At 55.6% G+C, this 27,081-nt stretch overlaps 1 protein-coding gene and 1 long non-coding RNA gene across 2 annotated transcripts; one reads left to right on the top strand and one right to left on the bottom strand.

Annotated features, from left to right (window-relative positions):
• Positions 1–6,563: 6,563 nt before the first annotated feature.
• On the bottom strand, positions 6,564–26,381 carry EPHB3 (EPH receptor B3). The gene is made up of 16 exons (XM_031682395.2): positions 25,801–26,381; positions 17,282–17,346; positions 15,429–16,101; positions 12,954–13,109; positions 11,822–12,172; positions 11,532–11,656; positions 11,195–11,354; positions 11,004–11,112; positions 10,563–10,615; positions 9,398–9,520; positions 9,038–9,285; positions 8,345–8,560; positions 8,084–8,233; positions 7,798–7,991; positions 7,549–7,704; positions 6,564–7,440 (listed from the first exon to the last, which is right to left on the bottom strand). Exons 1-16 carry the CDS (start codon positions 25,919–25,921, stop codon positions 7,332–7,334), a joined length of 3,009 nt encoding a protein of 1,002 aa, XP_031538255.2. The 5' UTR covers positions 25,922–26,381; the 3' UTR covers positions 6,564–7,331.
• On the top strand, positions 8,541–12,766 carry LOC140696730 (uncharacterized). The gene is made up of 2 exons (XR_012073215.1): positions 8,541–8,707; positions 12,503–12,766. It is a non-coding gene; the product is annotated as an uncharacterized lncRNA (long non-coding RNA).
• Positions 26,382–27,081: the final 700 nt, after the last annotated feature.

Below are 27,081 nucleotides of genomic sequence, written 5' to 3'. Positions count from 1 at the left end.
TCAGGCATTACTGAGCTTCCTATCTTGTGCCAGACCCACATATATCTTCCTAGGAAATATGCATCATAAAGGTGTGGTGCCTTCTTCAAGGAGCACAGCTTCAGGCAGAGATGACAAAGAGGAACACTTATAATGCATGTGCTAAACTCTCAGAGAGGTATGAAGGATGCCTGTGGGAGTAGTGAGGGGGCATTCCCCACCTACCCACCTCAGCCTCTTCTCTTCTCTCTACAACTCTCATGAGCAATCTTACTCACTATCTGAACTTCATCCCTGGTCTCCATGCTGTGTCTGATACTCCAACTCAGACCTCACTCCTGTGCTCTGGATCCATGTATCCGATGCCTTACTGGACATCTCTCCTTGAAAGCTTCAAACTGAGCCCATTGTTCTCCTTCACACATCCTGTTCTTCTTCCTGTACCTTCTGAATCCATAAATGGTGCCAAAGTACACCCAAATGCCCAGTCCCCAGAATCACCCAGGCTCAGACGTTTACTATCTCTCCTCTCCCACATCCAGTCAGTCACTAAGCATGTTGCTACTTACTTTTGCAAAATCACTCACACCTGTTTTTTCCTTGCCCTTTCTACAACACCTCCTCCTCACCCCATCTTTATCCAGGAGCTTATTACCCTTCACCTAGACTGTGTCTTCCAGCCACCATCTTTATGTCCTCCAATCCATCCCATACCTGCCTCACTCTACTTCCAAAATACTGGTCTCATAATGTCACTCTCCTCTTCAGAATCCATCAGTGACACCTAAGATATTCCAATATCACCCTGTCACTTGTCTTTCTCCTCCAGTGGACTGGAGGCTTCTTGAGGACAGCTCACATATCTCCATTGCCTGAGGCTAGTTTCTGGCAAAGAGGAGGTCTCAGCATGTGCTTGTGGAAAGGATGTGTTATTTTAGTGAAGTAGAAGGTGAGAATGGAATAAGGTGCAAGTGGAGGCTCGAGTCATGTAGAAAAGTCTGCATCAGCTGCTGCAGAGAGAATTTTATTAAAAAATAGCAAAACAAGAAAAGGGTTGCTCAGAGAGATCATGGTATTCCCCTTTTGGGAGTGGGAATTGTCCAGGTTGGGCAGGAAGAGAAGTGTACCCTGGAAGGCCTCCAGGTGGAGAGAAAAAGGGGTTTGGGGACCAGAGATTTTGAAACTGGGCAGACAAGAGGAAGTGGTGGGAGGGGAGCCTGGGATATCAGATTTGCAATCTTAGAGGAGATGGCTAAGTGATAACCAGGATCAAAGTGTAGCCCAATGTGCTGCACTAAATGGAGGCCAATTAGGAATGAAGGAGGAGGTCACTGGAGGTGAGAGGTCAGCATGTGGGTGTTAAAGAAAAGAGGCTGGAGCCCAGAAGCTCTGGTTGGCCAGCTACCAAGTCCCAGAAGAAGCCTGACTGTGAGCTTGAGGCTCAGAGGAAGGGAGAGCAAGTGAATAGTTTAATGGTGGCTTCAAAAGTACATGGAGAGGATAGTGGGAGAATGGTGCCTGGGAGCAGTGCTGGGGGTGGCTGAGGGGAAGGAGTGGCAGGGCGGTGGTGTCTGAGGAAAGCAGGTTTCAGTACCCCCCACATTCCTGCAGACACGCCCTTCCTGGTCCCCTCAGGCAAGGGCCACGTCTGTCACGTTCCCCAAGTTCAATGCCCGGGGAAGGGAGAGGGGTTTAGGGAGAGATGCTCCTTCCTTTCTGCTTCTCCCTGTCAGGCCAAGACAAAGTGCGGAAGGGGGTCTTCCCCAGCCCCCTATAGTCAGGGTCAGGGCAGCCACCTCTGGGCTGATGTCACAGCAGGCCTCCAGCCAGATCCCGAGTCTGTTTTCATTCCTGCTCCATGAGATGGGAATAATTAATGAGAAACAGAGAAGGGCAGGAAGGCAAATGGAAGGACAGAGTTGCTTGCCTGTCAGACCTGTGCCCCCGCCCCCCGCCCCAATGGGAACCGTATACCATTCCTGGACTGTACTCCTAACAGGGCCTTCAGCACCTGGGGGTCCGGCTCTTCTCTAAAAAAGGAAAGCTGAGGTAGCCTTGCCTATGTGTGCAGAGGCCCCTCCTAGTGGGGAGAGTGTCACTCTGAAGTAGCCCAGGTGCAGCACTTCTACGTCCCCTCAGGTCCCCTCAGTTCCCCTTCCAAGGCATCCTGATGTAGTGGGAAGAACACAGAATCATGGATGAATTAGGTCTGATTCAGATCTTGGCTTTGCCATTGGCTGGCTCTGTGACCTCAGGCAAGCCATGTCATTTCTCTGAGCTCTTTTGTAGAAATAGGGATAGAAGGTATCGTGTGCTCAGAAATGCCTGTAGTCAAATGTGCCTTGCAGCAGGGTACAGGTAGAGCAGAGGGCTACAGAAGTAGCAATGGAGAGGGTGCCCAAGTGGAGTTGTAGAACTGCTGAGACCAGGTGCCCAAGACTCTCCCTCCAGGCTGTGAGAAGTGGATGGCCCAGCTGGGGATGAATTATTAGAAAGAAGAAGACTTGGTCGATGTCATTTGTCCATGATCCTGTTCCTTCTTCATTCTGAGCTGGAATGGCCTGTGTGCCCTTAGACTGCTCTGCTCTCACCTGGCCCAGGACATTTGCATATACTGCTCCCTTCTCCCCTCTTGCTAACTGCAAGCAGCCTACAAGGCTTAATTCAAGTCACCTTCTGCAGCAACCTTCTTTGATGTAATTCCCAGCCTGAGTCCTTTCCTTACAGCACCTGGTGCTTATTGAGCTGTAGCACTTATTACATTGTATGAGCCGATTTACATATCAGTGTCCCCCTCTGAGCTATGTGCACCTCCAGGGAGTGGGAGCTGTAACCAGTTCATCCCCATATCGTCAGCTCCATACACTGGGATTGGCACATAGAAGATCCAATGAAGGTATGTTGAATAAATGAATGAGGGAGGGAGGGAGGGAATGAAGATATACTTAGGGTCAGACACCAAAAGGCTAAATAAAGAGACCTGGATAGTAATGGGGGCCCCAGCTCCCTCTGCTGGGCATCAGATAACTGGCTAGAGGACCCCTGGCCTTGCCCCTAGACAAGCTGAGGTCACTGGAGCTGTGATTTGATCTGACACCTGTAACATTTACCTTGACTTATAATTATATACATTTTTATATGATTATTTGAAGGCATCTATATCTCTATTAGACTAAGTTCTTTGAAGTAGCATCTGTCTCTGAGCTTATTCATTACAAGATCCCTAGTGCCCAGCACAGTGCCTGACACGTAGCAGATATCCAATACTCCCCTGCCCCCAAACAGACCCAGGAACAGTGCACTTAAGGAGGAAATGCAGGAATCACGGTCCCTCAGCGACTTGGTGCATTTTCTACCCCTTAATGAGCTTCAGGGCCCTCACCCTTATTGTCTCCAAACCATCCAGGCCCCACCAGCCCTATCTCAGGAAGTGGGCCAGCACCTGGCTTAAGCCAGCAGCAAAATGCCCAGCATCCCTGTGGGTGAAATAGGGTTGGTGATTTCCCCCAGTGCCTTGGTTTCTTTGACCCCTGCTCTGCACCAAGCACTACTCAGCATTTTCCTGTGTGTTCCTATATTTTATTCAAACATCATACTAATAAAAATAGTACCTGACATTTTTGAGTACTTACTATGATCTCCGCACATACTTTACATGTATTAACTAACTTTTGTAACAATCTCATGAGGTAGGAATGATTACTACACACCTTTTTATAGATGAGGCAATCAAGGCAGAGAGAGAACAACCTGCCCTAGGTCAAGACTAGGAAGCTGGACTTTGACTCCAGGTCTGCCTATACTCTAAGGCTGCAAGGGAGGTCTGGCTTTCCTAGGGGCTTCCCACTGCACTACCCCAGCTGCCCGATTTCCAGGTTCTAGACCAGGGTCTAGCTAGCCAGGCTTAGATCTAACAGCTGCTGTCCAGTGCCCTATCCCTGGGGCAATTCTGGAGGAGGGGGATACTGTCAGGGGCTGAGTACTGCGTAGAACAGCTTACTCTCTCTACCTGTCCCTACTCCCTGAGTTCAGCACAGAGTATTATTTGGGGCTGCAACTGCCCTCAGATGGGATGAGAGAGGAGGGGAAGCTGCCCCTCCCCTAGGCTAAACATGCTCCCCTTCCCACATCCCACTGGCTTCTTTTTTTAAGCACTAACTTGGGAAATCTAATTTTCTGCCCCCAGGAGTGTGTAGTTAATTAACCAAGACTCTAACCAGATTAAGAAATCACTACCTCTTATTCTTCATCTACCCCCAGGAAAGCCAGACCCCCTTCTGAGTACCCTCATTCTTCTAATGCCCTAACCACGCCTCCTCCCTGTTTATAACCCTGCTTGGGATCTCAGGACTCATCCTAGCCCCTAATAAGACGCAGGTTAGCAGGGTTAGGCGGCCCAGGTAGGAATGCACTGGGGAGGAGCCTTCAAGGAAAGGAATGGCTTTTGTCCTTCCTTCTTTGCATCCCTTCCCCCACTTCTTCTCAGTCGTGGGAAGCTCTTAGGGTGTGTGGGTTGGGAGGTGGGGCCAGGAAGGGTCTTGTAACAAGACGTGAGAACCTGAGTAAGGGAGGTGACTTGGGACAGGGTGTGCATGCAGGAGAGTACAAATTTGGACACAGGAGAAAGGAGGTATGTGCGGTGTGCTGCACAGGGCACATCTAACAGAGTAACTTATGTACCTCGGATTTCTGGGTTCCAGACGTCCCTTGAAATCTTCGGCTTGGAGCGCACTCACCAAGTGTCCCCTCAACTGTGTGGCTGCCAACCCCCATCCTTCCCCCAGCGCTGAAAGTTCACTATCCCACCCTTTCTGTCGACCCAGTAGGGGGCGAAGCCTTAACTCTTCGGGCGAAGCCCCCATCCAAGACTCCCGCTAAGAAAAGAGTAAGGGATAGGTGAGGGGGATCACCACAGGAGATGCAGGCCACGGACCCTCCCCAGTCCCGGAGCCTCAGGAGTAGGAAGTGAGCACTTGAGCAGGAGTTTGGAATGCCCTCTCCTCTTCATCTGAGCCCTTAGCCCGCGAATGCGGCGCGGAGTGTGCAGGACGCCACTCAGTACCGCGTCCCCTCCCTCGGCCGCCAGCAACACCTCGTGCAGTTGACAGCCGCGGCGCCTAGGTCCAAAGGGGCCTCAGGCCTCTGCATCATTCTCTTCAGCTCCCGCCCTCGGCAGAATCCTCAACCAGGGAAGGAAGGAGGGCTCGTGAAGGAGCTCCATCCCACCCGGGGATCCCCAGGGACGCCAAGACCCCGATTCTTCCGGGGCGGCCTTCCCGGGGCAGCCACTGCACCGCAGCGGGAGAATACTAAGGAGCGGCCAGAGGCAGAGAGGCAGGAGCGGCTCGGGAGCCGAGCGCTGCGAGACCAAAGCACCCCTGCCCCTTCTCCTCTCCGGGCAGCTGCCGCTTCTGCCGGCGGGCTGAAACCCTCAGCCTCTGCCTTGGCCCAACTCCCCTCGCCGGCCTGGCCTGCCTCTAGGGCCCTGGTCCCCTGCACCTGAAATAGCTGCCCGGTGCTTTCAAGACCTGCAGCATCGCCAACCCCTTGCTACCGCCCCTACTTGATTTCCCCTACGGAGCTCTGCCCTGCCTGGAAAGGTGTGCGGGGCTGCGACCCGTGAACCCAGAGATCTCTGAGGCTTTGTCCATGCCCCTCCCCTTCCCAGGTCCAGCCAGACTCTAACTTAGGTTGTGCGGGTTCCTTGGAAACCTATTCCAAGCCCGGCAAAGGTTTACCGCCTAAGGTTCCCTCCTCCTGACACTGGGAAAGTGCACATTCTCCCTTACCCGCTACCCACATGTTTCTGCATCTAAGGGACCTCTGAGCCCCTCTACCCTGCCCCCTTTCTCCTTCGACATTTCCAGAAGCTGTTTTCCTAACCCTCTCCCTCATTCTGGTTATTTATCCTCTGAACCTTTCATGTGTGCAGGCAGTCTCTGGGTGGGAATCCCAGCCTCGGGCCTCACTTACTGGATCAGCGACTTTGGGCAAGTTTTACTTAACCTCTCCCTTTCCTCCTCTGTAAAAGATAAAAATACTTCCTTCCCTGGCTGGGTTGGTGTGAGATTAAGTAAGATCCATGTATAAACGGAGCATTTTAGCCCAGCACTCAGAGCACAGTAACAGTTCAGTAAAGAGTAGCCACACTTCCAGTCTGACACTTGCTGAAAGGAGCTGGCCTCTGCATCTGAACCCCATGGGGCCCTCATCCCCTTGGTCCTAGGCCATGTGACCCTGGGAGCTGACCAACTCCCTCTACCCCCAGCTCTCTCAGAGGCAATGGGTGTGAAAGGACTCTGTTTGCAAAACACCATCCAGACTCAAGTGTCTGCCCCAGGGAACACCTGAGCCTTAGAAGGAAGGAGCTCTGGGGTAGTTTCCTCTCTTATCGTTACTGCCCCACTTTCAAGAAGTTAGATGCAACAAGGCCGAAGCACAGAAGGGAAGTTGAGCCTGGAGAGGCCTGGATCTGGCCTCCCAATGACTCCTGGGAATTCTGAAGGGCCAGCGCTGAGGAACTGTGAACTTGAAGGTATCAGGGAATCCTGCCTTGGGAGGTGGAATAAGATGGGGCAAGAGAATCGTCTTATTGCCTTTATTTCACTGATGGCCCAGCTGGCCCCACTGTAGGGCACAAGGCCAAGCTTTTACACACTCACCCATGCTCTCTGTGCAGGCCAGTGCGTGCACACACACACACACACAAACACACACACTCACTCACACACACATCGGACCTCTGGCTCTGAGAGTCAGTCTCTGGGGGCAAGGGGCTGCTCCTCAGCCTGCCCCTGCCTGCCCTTTTATGACAGCACCAAGGGCGGGGGTGGGGCAGGGCCCTCAGCCCCCAGAACAAGTCCCTGTGCAAACTGGAGGTGCCAGCTGGCTTCAGGATGGGGGTATCACATTTTCCCATTCCTGGAGTCCCCTCCTCCAGTTCCTGAGGGAGGGACTGTTCTCTGCCTACCTGGGGGGCCAGACCCCTGCCAGGGCTGGGCCCTATGGAACCCAGGCTGATCCCCCACCTGACCGTGCCAAGACCTCTGGCACTGAAGAACAGCCAAGTCTGAGGTGGTGGGGGTCCCCCACTGGAGAGCAGGAAGGCCCCGAGGGGCTTGGGGGGTCATCACCCCCTCTCCTAATCCATCTTCAATATGAAGAGGTTTGGGGCACACTTCCTGGGGAGGGAGCATAGGCCTGGAGGAGAAGTCCCAGCTTGGGCTCTCCCCAAACTTCCATCTTCTGGGCCACAGCCTAAGGCCAGGCATCCAAAAGTCCAAGAGTCCAGCCGGCTGGTCAAAGTCCCTGCACAGTCCTTGAGGGGGCACCCACCCAGTGGGAGCTGGGTGTCAGACCTGCACCGGCAGTGTCTGGTTCATCTGCAGCCGCATGTCCTGGATACTGCTGAGGATCTTCTTCTGGTGGCCAGCCAAGGTGACCCCGATCCGGAGCAGGTCTCTGCAAATGGGCCAAGGGCAGGATCAGTCCCTCCCCTCCTACCCACCACTCTGAGCCCAGCTCAGAGCCCCCTCCTGTCCTGCCCCTCCAAATGTGAGGCACACTCACTCTGCGGTCATCTGGGCCACCAGGTCAAAGGATGCAAACCCTGCGCTGACAAAACTCTCCTTGTACCGACCCATCTTGATGGCATCCAGCCAGTCACCAACTGTCGTGAAGGTTGTATAGTCTGGTACTGTGCGGTCCAGGAGGGGCTGTGACATGCTGTGGGGAGAAGAGAGGGACTTGTTGAGTCCTGATGTCAGGGAAGGGGTAGGGCTGCTGGCTTGAGAGCAGAATAGGAGCAGAGGTACTGACCCAGACTGGGCACTGGCGATGACCTTAAGGCTGGCGGCATTGCGGATGAGCTTGTCCAGGGTGTTCACAATCTGGGAGAATTTGGGCCTAAGGTTCCGGTCCCGCACCCAGCAATCTAGCATGAGCTGGTGCAGTGCTGTGGGGCAGTCCATGGGTGGGGGCAGCCGGTAATCCTGCTCCACGGCATTGATGACCTGAGCCAACAGCAGGGAAACCTGGAGTGAGCCACTACTCTGCTCCCCAGCCATCTCCCACCCACCCAAGCGCTCTGGCTGACCCTACTCACATCCTGGTTGCTCATGTCCCAGTATGGCCGCTCGCCATAGCTCATGACCTCCCACATGACGATTCCATAGCTCCAGACGTCACTAGCAGAGGTGAACTTCCGATAGGCTATGGCCTCTGGGGCGGTCCAGCGGATGGGGATCTTCCCGCCCTGGTGAGGGGGGCACACGCCCTTCACCTTATGTCTCCGGGCTGGTTCCCAGCCCTGAGCCCCTACCTGTTTGGTCCCTCCCCCAGTCTCCCTCCCAGCTGCTTCCTGTACCAGGGAGCTGGTGTAGGTAGGATCAGAGGGATCATCCTCCAGGAAGCGGGAGAGGCCGAAGTCCGAGACTTTGCAGACCAGGTTGCTGTTGACAAGGATGTTGCGGGCAGCCAGGTCACGGTGCACGTAGTTCATCTCAGACAGGTACTTCATGCCGGCAGCAATGCCCCGCAACATGCCCACCAGCTGGATGACTGTGAACTGTCCATCGTTGAGCTAGAGGCAATGAGAAGCCTCAGGGGGTGTCCATCACCTCTTGCCTGGCCCAGGGCCTGTCCAAGAACTTCGTTCCTGCTCACCTGCCCACCCTCTTCAAGTCCTCCAAGATCATGACTCATCTACCATGTGCAGAGTGCACCAAGAGTAAGCAAGATGCCCTCTTGTGTGGCAGGCATCTGTGTACATCATCCCAACTAACCCCAGGACCCAAATAGCTCTTCCACTCCCATTTTACAGCCAAGGCAACTGAGACTCAGAGAGGTTAAGTAAAGCCTGAGGTCACACACGCAGCAGGGGGCAGAGTCAGGATGAGAACACTGGTTTTTCTGGCTCTGAAGGCCTGGCTGTTTCCCTGCACCATGCCACCTAAGGAAATATTTGGACTTGAACAGGGTCTGTCTGACTTATGGGAGAAGGTAGGTTGCCCAACCCAGCTCTCTAGGGGAGGGGAAGGAGCTGGGGGTTGGCTCTTACCCGGAGGAAGGAGTCCAGGGCACAGTTCTCCATGAACTCAGTGAGGATCATGACTGGCCGACTCTTGGTGACCACACCCTCCAGCCGGATTATGTTGGGGTGGTCAAACTGACCCATGATGGAGGCCTCGCTTAGAAAGTCCCGCCGCTGCCTCTCCGTGTAGCCCACCTTCAGTGTCTTGATGGCCACAAACACCTCCCGGCGGCCAGGCTGTTTCAGCCGCCCCCGGCACACTTCCCCAAACTCCCCTGCAGGGCACAGGGCACACAGGTAATAAGCAACTTCTGTACCCAACTGACCTTGGCCCTCCCCAAGGATAACCACTGGCTCTCCTCCCCACTGTGCCCGAGGGGTACTTACCAGCTCCAATCACCTCCTCAATCTTGACGCAGGACACGTCAATCTCCTTGGCAAACTCCCGCACAGCCTCATTAGGGTCTTCGTAGGTAAAAGGGTCGATATAAACCTTCATTCCAGGAGCAACTAGAGGAAGAAAAGGTGGGCATGAGAATGGGCCAGATCCTTGAGCTGGGGACGGTGAGAGAACGCCTGAGCTGTGCCCCCAGCCCTAGGATACTGCCCTAGGCTCTCCCCTCTGATGGGAGCACATTCCCAACCACCTTGCTAAGCCTGTTCCACATTTCTCTCCCCCTCTCCCCAGCCCGCCATGGTCCCCTCCGTGACAACTAGTGACCGTAAAGACTGGACACCTAGGATTCTTCTTTCTCCCTCATCTCTCATCATGTCAAAACCTCTCAGATTCATCCCTCTCTTCATTCCCACTGCCCCCACCTGACCTTGTACAGGCCTTCAACACCCAGATTCTTGTAATAGCTTCCCAGCTGGGCTCTCTACCTCTAGACTTTTCTCACCGATCTATCCCACATACCTGTCTTCCTGCAACAATACTTTCATTGTATTGCTCCCCAGCTTGAGAGCCTTTCAGATTACTTACGGTGCAGTCAAGTCCAAACTCCTCTGCCTGCCTTTCACGACCCTCCAAGGACTGGCCGCAGCTACCAAGCCTGGCTTCCCAGCAGCTGTCAAACCAGTCTTCTCACTGCCCCCACAGTTGGGCACTCACTCCACCCTACCCACTACCTTCCAGAGGCTCCTAGAGCCAGGAATGCTCTCCCCTACCTTGCTAAATCCTATGTTTCCCACTTGGCTCAGCTCAGCCCAAGGCCACCTCCTCCAAGAAGCCTTCCCCTTCTCTGAACTCTTATTGCCCTTTATAACAGGAACACATGGCTTAACACTTAATTGTTCTCTCATTGTTTCCTGTGTGTATGTATCTTGTCTCTTTCACAAGACTAAGTGCCCCTGAGGACAGGGGTCATGTCTCATTCATCTCTGGGGCTAGCAGGAGTGAGGTAGGGGCTCAGGAAATGGCACTTAATTGGAAGCAGGAGGGGGCAGCCCGGGTAAGAGTATAAGGAATGAAGTCCCAGGTAGGGAAGAGTGTCTCCAAGCCCTGCAGGGATCAAGGGCACTTTGGGAGGTCAGGATGAGGAGGCAAACTCACTGTATTGCTGCAGCTTCTCCGTGTACTCCGAATCAGAGCCGTGTCGCTGCTTCCTGGAGTGGGTGGAGGGGAGGGGAGGCCTGAGACAAGTCCAACAGCTCTCTTTATTCAGAGCATCCTTGGGCTCATGGGAGGGGCAGAGTGCACAAGGGACAATCCAGCACCTGATCCTATGGTCAGTGGTTACAGCTCCCACTGGGTTTCCGGGCAAGGGGCTCAGTGGATTTGGTCCCTGAGAGAATTAGCCAGTAGATTCAGGGGACAGGGAGAGGACAGGGTGAGGACATGAGTGTAGACTGGAGAGGGCCTTTCCAGCAAGTAAAGCCTGGGCCCAGGAAGGCTGTGGCTCTGGGTTTAATGTGGAGGATGGTTCACCTACATGGCGTAAGGGCTTTAGGGCACTAAAGGGAGGCTCTAGTTGGCCCCTAGGCCTGGGAGTACCTGAGGCAGACGACAGCGATGACCACGACAGCCACCACGAAGACAAGCCCGGCCGTGGCAGAGCCCACAATGAGGGGGAGTTGCTCCTGGAGCTGCTGAGCACCAGAGCCTAGAGACCAGGAGGGACTAGTGAGTGGAGAGGTGGAAAAGTATGGGCCAAGGGGCAGGGACAGGTGCACAGGGGTGTGTACCTCTCTCGCTTGTGGTCTCAAACTCAGCCGGGTGGCTGTACTGCCCATAGCCAGCTACTGTGCGGGCGCGGACCTGGACCACATAGCGGGCGTCAGGCCGCAGCCCATCCAGCTGCACAGAGTTCTTCTGGCTGGTCACTGTGGAGGCGATGCCCTCACTCTGCAACACCAGGAAGAAGGTGGTGTCTCAGTGGATCCTGATGCCATCAGCACCTGCCCCCACCCCCCGGCCTGCCCTCTGGCCCCCTCAGTCTCTGAGACCTTGCTTCCAAGGGCCCCTGACACTATCTGGGGTAATCTTTTTCCAAAGCCTCCTCCTGCCCCTTGAGGCTCTGACCTTCTCAAAGTACTTCATCTCATAGTCCAGGATGACTCCGTTGGGCCGCTCTGGGGGCGCCCAAGACAGGGTCAGGCTGCTCCCGGAGCTGCTGTGCAGGTGTAGTGTAGGCACTTCGGACGGGGCTAGGGGAAGAGCAGGGGGCTCAGCATGGGCTCCTCAGGCCCTGGCATTCTTCCCAAGGACCCAGTTCCCATGGGACCCTCGGTGGTCCATTGGCAGGTCCCAGGCACCTCAGCTCTATATGAGGGAAGATGACCCAGGCCCTACCCTCCTGTGCCCCTTCTCACCAGCCTGGTTGGTGGTGATATTCACAGCCGCATAGCGGGGGGGCAGAGGGCTCTTGCCCGAGACACCGTTGACTGCTTGCACCTCAAAAGTGTAGCGTGTGTGGGCCAGGAGATGGCTGATGTGGACTCGGCGCTCTGTCAGACCCAGCTGCCGAGGCACAAACTCCACGTTGTCATCACAGCGTGAGCAGGTAGTGGTGCCCCCAGCTCCAGGGCCCCCATGGCACTTCTTGCAGATGACATTGTATAGGAGGTCGTCCCGGCCACCCAGGTCCTGGGGCTCACTCCACTCGAGGATTAGTGAGGTCTCATTTACATTGGAGATCACACCCCGGGGTGGAGATGGCACCGCTGTGGGGAAGGTTGAAGGAGAGGACAGTGAGATAGGGCCCTAGGACCACCCTTCTGCCCAGAGTTCCTGCACACTCCATGCTGCTTCCTTCCTCCTTGCCTTTGCCTCTGCTTTAATAAGCACAATATCTTTCCTACACTTCGTCCCTGGGCAGATTCCTGTTTGGCCTTCAAGGCTCAATTTGAGAGGTCACCTCCTCTTGGAAGCTTTCCTTGATTCATTCTCTCCCCGTCTTCTGCACTCCCATAACAATTCCTGGGCATCCCTCCAGCCCAGCACTTAGCACATTATATGTCATTATCTGTTTTCACTTCTGTTTCTCCTACCAGGTTGCAAGCTCCTAGGACAGTGACTGTATCTTCTCCTTCATACCACTGGTGCCTGGCAATGCCCGGCACCAAAGGCCAGAGCAGGGAGGAAGCAGGACATCAGGACAACCCCTTCTGTGGTTAAAGCTGGGCCAAAAGAATAGCAGTTCTAGACGGAGGAAGGAGAGATGGACTAGAGGGTTCCAGCCAATTCCTGATGCCCAGCGAGGAGCTAGTAGGATCTTATTAAATGTTGGAAGGGCTAAGCCTTTTAGCTCACCTGGATTCTGGCTCAGGGCTGGTCACTTCCTACCTGTGCCATGTGGAGCACATCTAACACCCCTTCCCGCCCCTGAGCCTGCATTTCTCCATCTGGAAAACGGAGGTATTCATAGAGGCCGTTTAGGCGCCTCCAGGCTGACCCACAGAGGGAAGGCCTGCAGTGGGAGAGTATGAGGGCATGTTCACTCACTGGTACAGGCACTGTCTGCAGAGTCTGAGTCCGCACGGTAGAAGTTATTGTGGCAGGTGCAGATGCTGGCGGCTGGCGAGGTGGTGCGGCTGTTGGGGGGGCAGGGGAGGCAGGGACCCTCCCCCTGCTTCGCCTTGTAGCTCCCAGGGGGACAGGCTGCAGGGGAGAAGAGGATGGGCGTCTCACCTCTCTTCCCTGCAGACACCAACCCTCCACGCCTCTGTGGGAATCTGGCCCTTCCCCAGCACAGGTCTTGGCCCCTCCACCTCCCAGACTGTGAGGGCCATGCCGGTATTGCCCAACTCCGGCTGCAGCTACAAAAGGCCCTTTTGCCCCGTGAAAACCCCATGTCAGCGGATTCCTCACCGTCCCTGCCCCCCCACCCCCAATCCTGAGGCCTCGCGTGAAGACGTCAGCTCCATCACCTGGACAGCCTGGGCTTGTCGAGGCAGGGAAGAGAGGGAGGAGGAAGGAGGCGAATGGGAGGAGACCATTAGCGGGCTGGCAGCAGCACCCTGTACTCTGCTGGGATCTCCCCACCCCTCCCTGAAGCTGGAGGATAATTATTCCTGAGGACCCTCAAGGACACCTGAGGACCCTGCCAGGATGTGGGGCCTCTGAGTTTCACAACTAGCTTCTCCCCACACTCCAGGAGCTGGGCAGCAGCTCCTTTCTGCCCTTGGGCAGGGATGGGGGCTGAGGAGGGGTGAGAATAGGAGAGAAAGAAAGCAGGCAGGAAGGCTGGGGTCACCTGGAGTTCAGAGGCCTCGACACGTCCACAGGGGGAGCCCCAATCCCCAAAGGGAGCCCAGAGCTTGGTGCCTGAACATCCCCTCCTGCCCTTTCCTCCTATACTCAGGGGCCCTGGGCCTGGGCTCTGTGGATTCCTCATATCTACAACAGCCATACAATTTATTATCCAAAGCGGAATATTTTGAGAGTGAAAGGGGGCATTGGTAATAATCATGTTAGCATGGTGGGCATAAACCAGGACTGCGCTGGACACACTAAAGCATATGGTCACCCTGTCCATATGTGACTGCCTTTGGGGAGGTCATCTGGAGTGTGGGATGCCCAGGGTTGGGGCTCTGCTCTTCTCTGGGGTTTAATCTCCCCTAAGGTGATATTCCCTCCAAGCTCTCTTGAGCCAGTGGGAGAGGGGGCAGGGGCCAGGCCAGCATGGTTGCTATGGGAACCAGCATGCATTTCCTGCCAGGGACCTGCAGAGTGTTAGCCCCTCTTCAGGCTGTCAGGCTCATCACCCCCACCCCCATTCTCCACTTAGGAGGAGGAAGTCTGGGGGCAGGTTCCCATAGAGAAGTGGAGAGGGGCCGGGTAAGGCACTGTTCACCTTCCCACAACACAGGACATGGGGCCTCACAGTCATGCTGGGCCACCAAGCCCCTCCCACTAAGGGCTGTGCTAAGAGCCAGCTCCCACCTCTCAAGCATCAGTGGGAAGAGTCGTGCAGAGGGGACAGAAACAAGGCCCACAGCACCTTGGCCTGCATGGTACAACACTGGATAAGGCTGGATTCCAGCTCCCACATTCCCACCTATGAGGCCTGGAATGCAGAACCTCTCTGCGACTCAGTTTCCTTACTGGCAAAACAGAGTAGGTAACTGGAATCTACCTTACAAGGTCACGGTGAGGCTCAAATGAGAGAACTTCTCGTGAATGGGTGTTTCAGCTGGAAAGTCTAGTACATTGTGAGGTCTTACAAGTCTTGGCGAGCCTCCAGAGACAGGCCTCCTAACTGACTCGTGGAAGAAATGAGGACAAAACAATCCTGCCCCCCATGCGCCCCAGGGCTCCAGGGAGTCATGGCTAACCCTTACACAGTGTCGGGCTTCCCATGCACCAGGCACTGCTCCAAGGGCTCCCCTGCATCACTCACTTGAGCCCCACTATGACTCCATGAAGGAGTCACCATTAATGTCCCCATTGTGCACATGAGGAAACCAGGGTTCAAAGAGCTAAGTACTTTGCCCAAAGTCTCACAAGTGCTAAGTGGCAGAGTCAGGACTCAGGACTTTAGAGACCAGGCCCCTAACCACTGTGCAAAAAATACTGCCTCTCAAGATGCAGGTGAGACCCCCAGGTGAAAGGGCCAAGCATGAGGTGCCCGCAGCCCTCATCTGATACTTCCAGGGTGAAATATACACTTGGGACTGGACAAAGCGGGCATCTCTGCCGGCCTAAGTCTCTGACCAGGTTCTCCAGGGGCCTCTTTGTCAAGGATTCTCCATGTCTTTCTTTCTCATTTCAGTTCCATTTTTTCTCTTATTATCCTGGTGTCCCTCCTCATTTTCCCTCATCTCCCTCCATGCACAGTGTTCTCTCTGATACCCCTCTTCCCTAGACCTGAGGCCAGACCTCCCTGTCCAGCAGGTAGGAAGCAGCAGGTAGGGGGCATTGGGTGGCAATGGCCCAGACCCTCCCTTCCCTTTCCTCCCCAGGCCAGTCCCCACTCACGGCGGCACTGGGACTCCTTGGCAGCTGGCTCATGGCCGGTGGCACAGGTGCAGGCACCCACAGGCACCATCCACTCCCCATCACCGTTGCAGTAGAGCTTGAGTGGCACTGACACCTCCACGGCGTTGGCGATGCAAGTGCCGGGGGCAATGACCAGTGAGGTGGGCTCAGCCCCAGTGAGGGTCTCAGGGAAGAGGGCAAAGCTTGCAGTGGTGGACGCACACTTCTTGTAGAAGGCGCGCACAGAGATGAGCGACATGCAGGCGCCTTGGTCCTGGAAGGCCAAGTAGAAGCCGGCCTTGGAGAGTGGCCCGAAGCTGCGCACCTTGGTGTTGACTCGGCCGGCATCGAGCCGCGAGAAGCTCTCATCGGGCGCGATGGTGTCCACCTTCACATAGGGGTTCTCCATCCAGGAGGGGGAGGAGGCTGAGGCCACATCGCTGTCAGCCTCATAGTAGAAGAGGTTGAAGGTCTCCTTGCAGGAGCCAGGGATGTTGGGGATGCTGTTGCAGTCACGCACAGTGAACTTGAGCTCCACGTAGACCCGCTGCACATCCCGCCGCCAGATGAACCCCGTGCGAAGCCAGTTGTTCTGGCTTGACTCACGCACATTACACACCTGGTACGTGCGGATGGGGTTCATGGCCTCGTCATAGCCGCTCACCTCTTCCCACTGTGCATAGACCAAGTGAAAAAGACAGAGAGTGAGCACCAGCATTTGCCAGGTGCTTATCATGAGCCCAGATCCGCTATATTTACTTCACAGAGATGCTCCTATGGTGCAGTGTCTGAGCACACAGACTATGTGGGTTCAAATCCCAGTTGTCTGTTTGCTGTGTGACTATGGGTAAGTCACTTGACCTCCCTGTGCCTCCATTTCACCATCTGTAACATGGTAAGAATAAAGATGTATAAGGAATGACTTTAAATGAATAAAGCACTTAGAATGGGACACTTGATAAATCCTATGTGAGTATTAGCCATAATATTTATTACCTTTATGCCTCAGTTTCATTGTCTATAAAATGGGGCTGACTGGAAGTAAATGAAGCTGTGAAGAATTCAATCAGTTTAATACACTGCAACAATGCCTGACACAGAGCAAGTGTTCAATAAATATAGGTTATCACTATTACCATCGCATTTAACCTTCATAGGTCTTTACGAAGGTGCACCTGTTGTCCCCACTCCAGAGAAGAGGAAGCCAAGACTCACAAAGGCAGGATCTTGCTCAAGGTCACAGAGTCAGGTCTGGTGACCGAGGGCCTGCAGTGTCACCCAAACCCAGTGTTCCAGAACTTAGTGCAGTTGTCAAGGCCATCTAGGGAGCTTAATTAGAACACTTTAGAGATGTCAGGACTAACTACAGGAATGTAACAGAGATGGAGGCCCAGAAAGGTAAATCATCTTGCTAAAGGTCATACAGCAAGCTGGAGATCTGGAACCAAGGTTTCCTCATTCTCAAGCCAGTGCTCTTCCCAAGGACCCAGGAAAGAGGAAGATGGCCAGGACAGGCATATAAGGGGCTGTCAGGCAGGAGAGGGAGGGAAATTGGCTGAAGACAGGCTGAGGAGTGGGCAGAGGGAGAATGGGACAAAGATGGTGTGTATGTGGGAGGGGGTACAGAGGCAGGCTGAAGAGTGAGAAAGAAAACACTCACAGAGATGGACCATCAGGCAAAGGAGGAAGGTGACAGGTGAAGAGGATGGGGATAATGCATGAGGTGAAACTGATAAGCAGGGAGCAGAGGCAGCCCTTCTTCAGCCCTGGTGAGGTGAGGGGGGGTGAACACTGTAGGTGGGAGGGGGCTGATTGGCAATCAACACTCAGGACAAATGGTGGGGAAGTCTTACCCCACTTTCTGGATGAGATGTCCACGCCAACTCAGATGTCACCCATTTTGTATCCATGAGGGTCTCTGTGGGAGCAACAAAAGAAGAGGTCAAGGATGAAGACAACAAGGAGGTTGCCCAGGACACCAGAAGTCGATTCCCACCAGGTAGCACCCCACCCTACCCCCCAGTTCCCAAAGCCCTCAGCTCCTCTGGCCCAGAGAAGACCCTGCATCCTCAGAGATGTCTTAGCCCCAAAGATGTCTCATCGGGCCAGTTGGGAGTGGGTATAAGCTGCTGACCCCAGGTCTGGGTTAATGAGGCAGGAGCCAGGGTTGGTTCACACACCTACAGGCTCTGCTAATCTCCACACAAAGGAGGTGGCAGGGCTTTTATCCTGGAACAAAGGGCCGTGTGCTTCAGACCCTGCTGCCCAGGCCTCCCCTGACTCCATTCTCAACATAAAGGCCCAGCCCCCCACACACCCAAGGGAAGGGGAAAGCAGTCACAGGTCAGAGCCCACTCCCACTCAATCACCTCTAGGGGACAGGGCAGGAATGCTCTTTGAGGGTGGGGTCGGGGCCACTAAGGCCCAGACCAGCAACTCGAGAGCTAGTTCAGTACTTCCTGCAATCCTTGGATAAAAGTACTGTTGGTGTACCTCTTTTACAGATGAGAAAAATGATATCCAAATAAAGGCCTAAGGTAAAACTGCTAGAACTTGAGGTAAAGAGTTGAAAGTTGTCTCAAATTCAGGTCAATCTGATTCTACAACTAACCCCTTAACCAGGGCACTCTGACTGCAATATGCCCCTTTGCAAAGGGGGAACAGAGAAAACCTGGAAAGCTCCTGTTATCCTTTAAGGCCCAAGCAAGCTGTCACCTCCTCCAGGAAGCCTTCCCTAACCTCCCATGTCAGGGTTGGATGCCTTCCTCTGCGCATCCAGGGCCAGGGGCTTTGTCACAGCACCAATCCTTTTCTGAGCTTTGATATTTTTTTATCTGTTTTCCCTTGTTTGGCCATAGGAGGGGCCTATTAATGTTTCTGACACAAACTTGCTCCCCTAGGACTCTGGTTCTGGGTTCTGGCTTGATAATTCTCCTCTCTGACAATGTGATCCAAACATCAGACCCAGGAGCAGGAAAGAAAGAAGCCCCAGCTCCTTTCTTATAGTCTGGAAGACAGCCAGCAGTTCTCCCCTCAACTCTGAGCTAGAATGGGGCGGAGTCACCTCAAAATCAACAGTGGGGCAGGGTGGAGGTACCCAGGGAGGGAAAGATCCAAGCCCCACAGGCTCCAGGCTTGTGGCCTTCACCAGTTGTCCACAGTCTGGGTCTGAGGGGAGGATGGTGGATGAGGCAGCTGTGGCCCCAGACCCTCATGTGAGGCAAGGGGGCAGCAGGCAGCAGCCATTCACTTCAGGGAGTGAGGCTCCCTCCATTTCCTGTAGCAGCAGCTGGTCCCTGGAGAACCTGGCTGCAGGGTGAGCTATCCCAGCTTCATCGTCGGTGGCCTGACAGGCCCCTCTGGCAGACAGACAGATAGACATAGACATTCAGCAGCAGAGTAGAGGGGTACAGGAGGGAAGAGGGGATGGGCAGAAGCAGGGGCCCAGAGACAGGGAGGGAGGGAGCGGCACAGAGTAGGCGGATGGTAGGCGCACAGAGCTGGAGGGCTGTGCAGAGCTGGCTGGGCTGGCTAGGACCAGACAGCCAGGATGGCCAGCGGTGGACTACAAAAGACAGCGAGATGGAGAGACAAGGAGGCCCAAGGAGACAGACACAGAGACAGGGAGGGAGGTTGCCAAGTAGCCTCTTCCCCAGCCAGCAGCCTGGAGTATTCCTGCCCCTGGGAGCAGCCGAGCCAAGCGCAGCCCCTCCCCCTAGCCAGTCCGCCCGCTTGTCTGCCCGCTGCCCGCCTGCCAGCCCGCCAGCGAGCAGGCCAGGGCTCCCACCGCTCCCTCGCGCTGCCTCCCTCCTCCCTCTCCCTCACTTCCTTCTGCTCAGCCTGTGCCAAACCCATCTGGAACTGTTTAAACCCAAATATTCAGCCCCCTCCCCCCTCTAGCCAGATTCCTCCACAGTTTAAAACAAGCCCTGCGCTGGCTCTGGGAGGAGGGAGTGGAAGGAGGGGATGGTTGGGTGGTGGGAGGTGGGAGGCTGCAGGGAGGCTCTTCATTTCTGTTTAATTTCTGGGGAGCGAGAGAGGGAGGGGGTGGGGATCGGCCCTTGGCCATCGCTCAGCCTTGGCCATCACTCAATCTCGGCACATTTTTCCCATTAATGAGGAGAGGACTTGGATTTCGAGTCATGTGTGCCTGAGGAAGGGCTCCGGTCACCCTGGTGGGGAGGGGAGTTTGCTCTCTCAGGGAGCGGAGGGGCCTGCTCCCTTCAGCAAGAGGGATACCATGGGATGCCTGTGTCCCAGTCTCAGGAAGAACATGGAGGGGCCCAGAATCTATCTGTCTGTGGTGTTGAAGGGAAGAGACCCACCCCAACAGAGTCCACCTTTTTTCTCTCTGTGTGTGGTGTGGTGTGGTGTGGGGGTGTGTGTGTGTGTTTGTGTACATGCTGGGGTAAAGGACACAGGTATAGGGGACAAGGACAAAAGAGGAATGAGGGAGCAGTCTCCAAACTCCCAGCTGCCAACTGCACCCAACTGCCAATGCAACTGCTGGAGGAGACCAGAGAGCCGGTGGCCACTCCCAGACACAGGGCTCTGTTGCACAAGGGAACCCCACCAACCCCCAAAAGCAAGCAGGGAAGCAGACACTGGGCCTTTCTGGGGCTTTTGGAGACTGGGGTTTCAATCTTCAGAATGAAAGCAACACCCTTTTCAGGTTTCTACTGGCTTCGGGGAACAGCCACGTGGCAACAGCTGTATGGCCCTGGCCCGCGCACACAGATGCACACACATCGCCCAGTTCTCAGTGGCTGGGCTCGTTCCCTACCATTGGGGCCAAAGAGTGACAAGTCACACATATGGTAGACAAAAACACACAAAGCCACAGCCGCCCACAAACACACAGGCAGCTTCACACACAGGCATGGCCTGTCTTTTTCAGACACACAGATGCATATGGCACAAACAGATTAGTCTTCCTGAGGCATTCATATACAGTGAATGTTTCCTACACATGGATTCGGCTCACCTTAGGCAAAGACACTCTCACAGTCTTCGTATGTGCAGACATATGCATCCAACAGCGCATTCTCCCTACACACTCAACTGCATACTATTGCCAGCCACACATCAGAGTCTTGAGCGTAGTCAAGTGCAAACACAAACACCAGTTTCCCTTTACAGATGCACTGACATGCTCTTACACAGTTACACAGAACTAGCGTCAGCTGTGCACACACACAGACACCCATTTGCACTGAAACATTCCACAGGAGCATGTAGATGCAGTCTAAGTATTAATATCTAGAATTTGTGTAGAGCCTCAGAGGTGCATCCTCCTTGCACATGCAACACACACGCGAGCACGCACACACACACACACACTGCACGCATATCCCTTCTATGAGGCCAGTCTTCAAGTGAGGTGGAGGAAGAGTTGGGAGAGATCAGTGTCTGCTAAGAGAGAAGAGGGACCAGGCAGCCTTGGCCAGAGGCTCAGGGAAGGAACGAGCCCAAGACCTGCTTCCTGTGGCCCTGGCCCAGGCAGGAGTTTTAACAGGTCACGAGGTTGGGGGTGGGGCAGGGACATGAAGATGATTCTAGGTGTGGCTGGGTGCAGCCTCCCAGGTATAGCCCTTGCCCAAGCAGCAGGCCACTTCCCTGCCAGCACAATGGCACCGTCCCCAGCACTCAGCCCTTGGGGACGGGGTGGCATGATGGAGACAATTAGCCTCAGGAGCTTTGGGCAACACTTCTACACATAAGTTGGGGGCCCAGCAGGAGAAGTCGTGGGCACCCAGTGTCTGAGGGCCTCACTGGGCCACCCTGGTGCAGGGGTACCAGCTGGGAACCTGCCACCTGCTCCAGTGAAGGGCCAGGTGCATACAACTTTATGGAGCTGCCAGACCCCAAAGCACCCCTAAGCCCCAAGTCACACAGAGCACCCCACCCTGGGAATAGGCGTGTTAGTGAGACCCAGAGAGTCCAAAAGTTCTAGAGATAGAAACAAGAAGCCACCAGCCCAAACTCCAGACCAGGGACTTTGAAGGTGACGGGAAAGGTCACACTCCTGGGCTGGGCCAGCAGAGTATGCAGGGACAGAAGGGCAGAGGGCAGGGTCTGTGCAAGAAGGCACACCCTGGAGTCCTGCCTGCAAATAGAGGGAGAAAACTCCTCCTCACCTTGGAGTTGGTCCCCCTCCTCCACCTGGGATCCCTCCCTCAGCCGACCAACCTGAGGGATCTGTTCTGTCTTCTCTCATCCCTCCCTGCCCTGCCCCCTGCATATCAGCGCGTATACACGCATGATTCAGGGTGGTCAGCCAGAGAGAAAGGGGTCTTAGGCAGACCCTGCCATGGGACCTGGAGGGCCACCTCTCCCTCCCCTTGCCATGGTCCCTAGGCTCTCAAGTCTGGGATAGAGGGGAGGGGAGCATCTCAGAACAGAGAACACATTTTGTTTTTCATTCTTCCCCTCAGATCATGGGGATTTATAATTAAATAAACCTGAGAGGGAGGAGAAGGGAGGAAGAAGCACAGGGCAGGGAGCCTAAATGTCTCAGTGCTCATCTATGCCCCCCACCCCAGTTCTAGCCCTGCCAGCCAGCCAGAAGGACAGACAGACGGCTAGCCCTTATGGAGGCCTCTGAGCCCTTCCCTGGGATCCCCGCCACAGTGGGTGTGACCAGGAGTTTGGGGACAGAAAAGCAATAGGAGACCTGGCACCAGGGCCAGCCCCTGGGGCAGAGGGTCTCTCCCACCCCATCAGGTGCCCAGCTGTACCCAGTCTCTCTCCCTCCACCCCCAGCTGCCCAATCCCGACAAACCAGTTTGACTCAGCACAACAGGCAGGGCTACAATTTTCAAACTATGCAGTCCTGGTGATTCAGCCTCTTCATGCTGTTTAATTAGTGTAAGGCCGGGTGGCAGAGGCCTTGCCCATCGCAGCTTTGGGTGAGCTTCGCTGCTGCTGAGGCCGCACTGGCAGCAGTGGCAGCAGTTCTGGTTAAAGGGAAGGCAGTGCTGAGCAAACTGGTTCCCCCAAATACCTGCTGCCCCTCAGTCGCAGCTCCGAGGTGCCAGCTCAAGACAAACAGGGGCGGGGTCGGGGGTGTCAGAGGCCACTGGAACAAGCGAGGAAGCCACAGAAACCCCAGCCCGCTGTCCCCTCTCCCCTCTTGGTGGTCAATGTTGCTGCCTCCAAGAAAGAGCTGGGCTCACACACTGCCTCTCTCCCGCTTCCACTGCAGCGGCAAGTCCGCTACAGGGCTTGCCTGGGAGAAGGCCATCCAACCCCCATCTCTTTCCTCTAGTAACTGTTTCTCTTTTCTCAAAAAGGTCTGTTCCCGGCAGGGACCTCCCCATCCTATCTGAGGTATCAGGGCCCTATGGTCCAGACATCCTTCCTCATCCCAAACACTGTTCCTTGTCTGCTCACTGCCTGACCCCACTCCCTGGTTTGTGGTCCCAAAGGGGAAAATGATCTTGGCTTGGGGGACTGGGGAATATAACTTGAAAGGAGAGTGAGCAACAAAGTGGCCCTGTTTCCCTGCGACAGAGGGTAAATCCGAGGGCAATCTGTGTGTTGGGGGTGGGAATCAATCAGAGGGCAAGGGGAGAGGTGTTTCTTCAACCCAGGAGGACTAGCAAGGACCTTGGTTCATCCTCATGGAAAACTGATGAGACATTTGGATGCAGAGTCTTGGTGAACCCCAAGTGTGTAGGGAGGAAGAGCAACCAGATGCTAGATAGCATCTAATCAATGAGTCCATGAGGGGCAGCACCCACAGCTCAAGGACCCTGGGCCTCAGTATAACAACCCTAGATGCAGAGAGTCTAAAGGCTCCCCAAGACCAAGGGCAAACGGAATCCTGGCAAAACCAAACGGAAGGCTGGAGCAAGGGGGTAAGATCCTCCACCCATGAAGCTTGGGAGGCCAAAGAGATTTTCAGTGCTTGGGGTTGCATCTAGCCCCACCCTCTGCCACAGCCCAGGACCCCCAAGTCCACCTATCCCACCATTTAAGCTCCAGAATGGGAGTGGGGTACAAGGGGGAATCAAGAATAGCTGCCCCCTGATCCAGCTCTCCTCCTATCCCATCCCTTCTCTCCCAAAGCTAGAGAGAGATGGAGGTGGGGGACATCTCCTCCCCCATCATTGCTTCCTCTAACCTCCCTCCAGCAGGGCCAGGGCCCACACCAATTTTACTTCTGGTGCTCCCCAAGGAGCAGACCCTAGGGTAATAATAATAACAGTTAATCCTTGAATAACAACGGCTATGTGCTAAGCACTTGACACAAGTGTGTTAAGGGTTTGATCTTCATAACAACCCTAGGAGGTGGGCTCCACTACTCTGCCATCTCACAGTGAGGGTGGGCAGATGGGCCCCTGGACTAAGGCATTACCTCTCTTTTTCCTTTCATTCTCACACAAACTGAAGACCCTAAGTGCTGAAAAATGGCAAAAAATGAAGGAACTGATGAAAGCCACACTTGGGAGGCACTGCTCCCTTCCCAGGGGCATCCCACACTGGCCTGGCCCCGAGCCACCACCCTCCCACCAGGGAATAGCCCCAGATCCCACTTCACAGTCTAGTGGGGGAGGGGACAGAAGAGGGGGCAATGGCCCCACTGTCCTCTCCTTCCTGGGCTGCTACAGCTCCCCAGGCCTCTGCCTCTAGGTCAGCCCCTTAACCCTCAGCCAAGCCAGGATGCCAGCTCCCAGTTAGGGCCTGTCAGTTAGGGTCTAGAGGGTCCAGCAGAGTGTGAGAGGTGAAGAGGAGGAAGGAAGAGGAAGAGGTGAGCCTTCTCAGGCAGCCCTTGCTCACCTGACCCCGCCCCCCCCCCACCTCAGGGCCAGCACCCACCACACGCCAAAATAAGGGCTCTAGGCCGGGGCACATACAGCCCTGCAAGCGCGTGTGCCCGCGTCGCCTCTCCTGGGCCAAGACACAGACACAGACCTGAGAACTCCAACAGGCTCCCTGGCTCACACCCTTGAGGCAATCAACAACAAAGCCCCACACCGGTTTCTCACGCCTGCGATCCTATCACACACATGCGGGTGAGTGTGCGCAAGTGTGGGCGCGACCTCGGTGTGTCTGTCTGGATCTGCATGTGTCCACCCGTGTGAATCAGTCTGTCGGCACCAATAAGCTCAGAGAGAAAAGACGGTGGGGTTCATAGGAATGTTTATTTTCCCCTGGAGAAAATGAGAACGCACCAGAAGATGCCTTTCTCGTGGAACTGTGTTCTTTCTTCCTTCCAACCTTTTGGTTTACCAATTGTGAACGTAGGAACAAACCGAGTTATACAGAATTCATGTTTTTGTTCTTCAACTAATAAAGTGACTAGATTGGTTAAAGACATCAAATATAAGAACTGCCTATATCCCAATTTCCCCAATTTCTGCTGGTGTCCTTCCTTCCACATTAGAGAAGGCTTTTCTTCCCTCATTTAATGACTCCAAAAATTTTGGAAACTGTGTGGGTATCTGTGTCTGTATGTCTACTGTTTGTGACCAGTGTCTGTGCCTCTGTCCCTGGAAGCTTGTGTCAAGTGGATGGTGTGAGCTCTCCCACCAGGGCCAACAACACTTGGGCTGTTGATCCAGGTACAGTCTTTGGAAGTTGGAGCCAACCCCTCAGCAGCCGTCTGGGCAGGTTTCACAGAACCCATCGAGAAGCCCGGCCTTTTCCCACCGGTAATGGGTAAGGCACCCGGCTCCAGGGCTATCTGGGACAAACCCCACAACCTCAGGGGTTCTGAGGAGACCCGAGCACTCGGGGGGTCTTGCTAGACGGCGGAAGGGGAGCCGCAGAACAACGTGCAACGCCGGTGCACACAGCACCTCGTGTGTAGTTGGCGCTCGGTAAACCGTCAACAATAACAGGCCCCCGCCTCTCCACCCCCGCAGCCATCCCCCGACAAAGCGGGGGGCATACACTCACACTCTCACACTTAACGCCAACGGGTTCCTAACCCACCGCCCCACAACCTCGGGAGTCCCGCTTCACCGCCACCCGCAACAGCCCCGCATTAGCCTCAGAGCCCCCACCTTGCCTGGTGGGTCGCCCACACTGCCTTGCCTCTGGAGGTGCCGAGGGCCCCGCTCCTCTGCCGTGAGTGCGGGATACTCCCACAAAAGCTCACGCCGGGCCATGACTTTTGGCGACGATCGCCTGAGTCGAGCTGCCGGCAACCCGCAACCCGCGGACCGCCGGCCGCGTAGGCAGCTGAAACCACCGAAGCGGCTCCGGGGGCGCCCTCCCCACCTCATCCTCCTGTCCCCGGGGAGGGCACGGGTGTCGGGGCTTCCTCCGACATGCGCCCGACCGGCATCGGACCCGGGCCCTCGAGCCCACTCTCGGGCAACCCTGGACACCTTAACCCTTGGACGCGCCCCCCGACGCCGCTCACCTTCCAGCGCCCGGCAGCCAGCGGGCAGCAGCAGCGGCAGGAGCAGCAGCGGAGAGAGCAGCGGCAGGAGCCCCGGCGGCGGCGGCGGCGGCGGCGGCGGCGGCGGGCGGGCTCGGGCCATGGCCGGGGAGGGTTCCGGGAGCCGAGCCGAGCCGCGCCGGGCCGCGCCGGCGGGGCTGCGGGCACCCACGGGAGGGTCCGCTCGGCGAGCTCCGAAGAAGGCTTGCGCACGGTTCCAGGAGATTCGGGCAAGGAGAGAATGCAATCCAGTCGGGCGGCTCGGGGACCTAGCTGGCGCCCTGAGCCGGGCGATGCGGGCAGGTCGGTCCTGGGGAAATCCGGGTGGACCGGTCCAGGAGAATCCGGGGCGCTTGGAGAGCTCGGAGCCAGAGGACTCGGGGAGGCGGGCCGGGACGAGAGTGCACAAGTGGTGGTAGTTCGAAGTGCACAGTAATCCAGCGGTCTGCGGTGGGCCCGACTCAGACCCGGAGCTCCGGATGCGCGCGCCGTCCGGGGTCCGAGCTGGGTTCTTGCTGCGCCGCTCACGTACTCACTTCTGCTGTCCCCTGCGCTGGCGCGGCCGCTCTGGGCCAGAGGGGAGGGACCGGCCGCCTGCCTGTCAACCCCTAGGCCCCGCCCCTGGTCCCCGGCCACCCACTCACAGGCAGCCAAGAGCGCTAGTTCGGCCTCGAGAGCACTCGGCTGGAGTTCAGTTGGCGGTGCCTCCATCAGGCCCACCCTCGGGTTCTCTGAGGCCTGGAGTGGGCGGGGCTAAGGAAAAGATGAATTAGATTGGGCGGAGCGATACTGTCCATCAGAGGGAGAAACCCGCCTCCTGCCGCCCATTGGCGATTAGTAACCGAACCTAAGTCCGAGGAGGTCCCATCCACATACAGCGAGCTGGGGGCGCCCCCGTGTGGCCTGTATATGCCCAGGGTCGCCCCCACGTGGTTCTTTCCAGGCCCGTACAGACCCTAACTAAACTCAGTTTAGGCACTACCAGGTGGGTACCCTCCGCGACATATCCTGTGACTAGGGCCTTCTCGCATGTTTATTTATTCATTCATTCATTCAGCCGTGTGTTTCCTCGTTCTTTGAGCCAAAGACTCTAGAAACTTCTGGCAATACAGCAATGGATAAAACAGGCTTGTGTTCTCATGGAGCTAGTTTAGCGGTGGAGGCAGGCATGAAGTCATCACAGGAGAGTGTAACAAGTATCATTATGGAGGAAGGACAGAGTTGCTGGAGCACGTGTGAGAGGGCCCTGAGGAAATGACATTC

Source organism: Vicugna pacos, chromosome 1 (genome assembly GCF_048564905.1).
Source record: "Vicugna pacos chromosome 1, VicPac4, whole genome shotgun sequence".
NCBI classification, from domain to species: Eukaryota; Metazoa; Chordata; class Mammalia; order Artiodactyla; family Camelidae; genus Vicugna; species Vicugna pacos.
The sequence above is the reverse complement of the archived record's forward strand: the minus strand, read 5'-3'. Positions and strand labels throughout refer to the sequence as shown.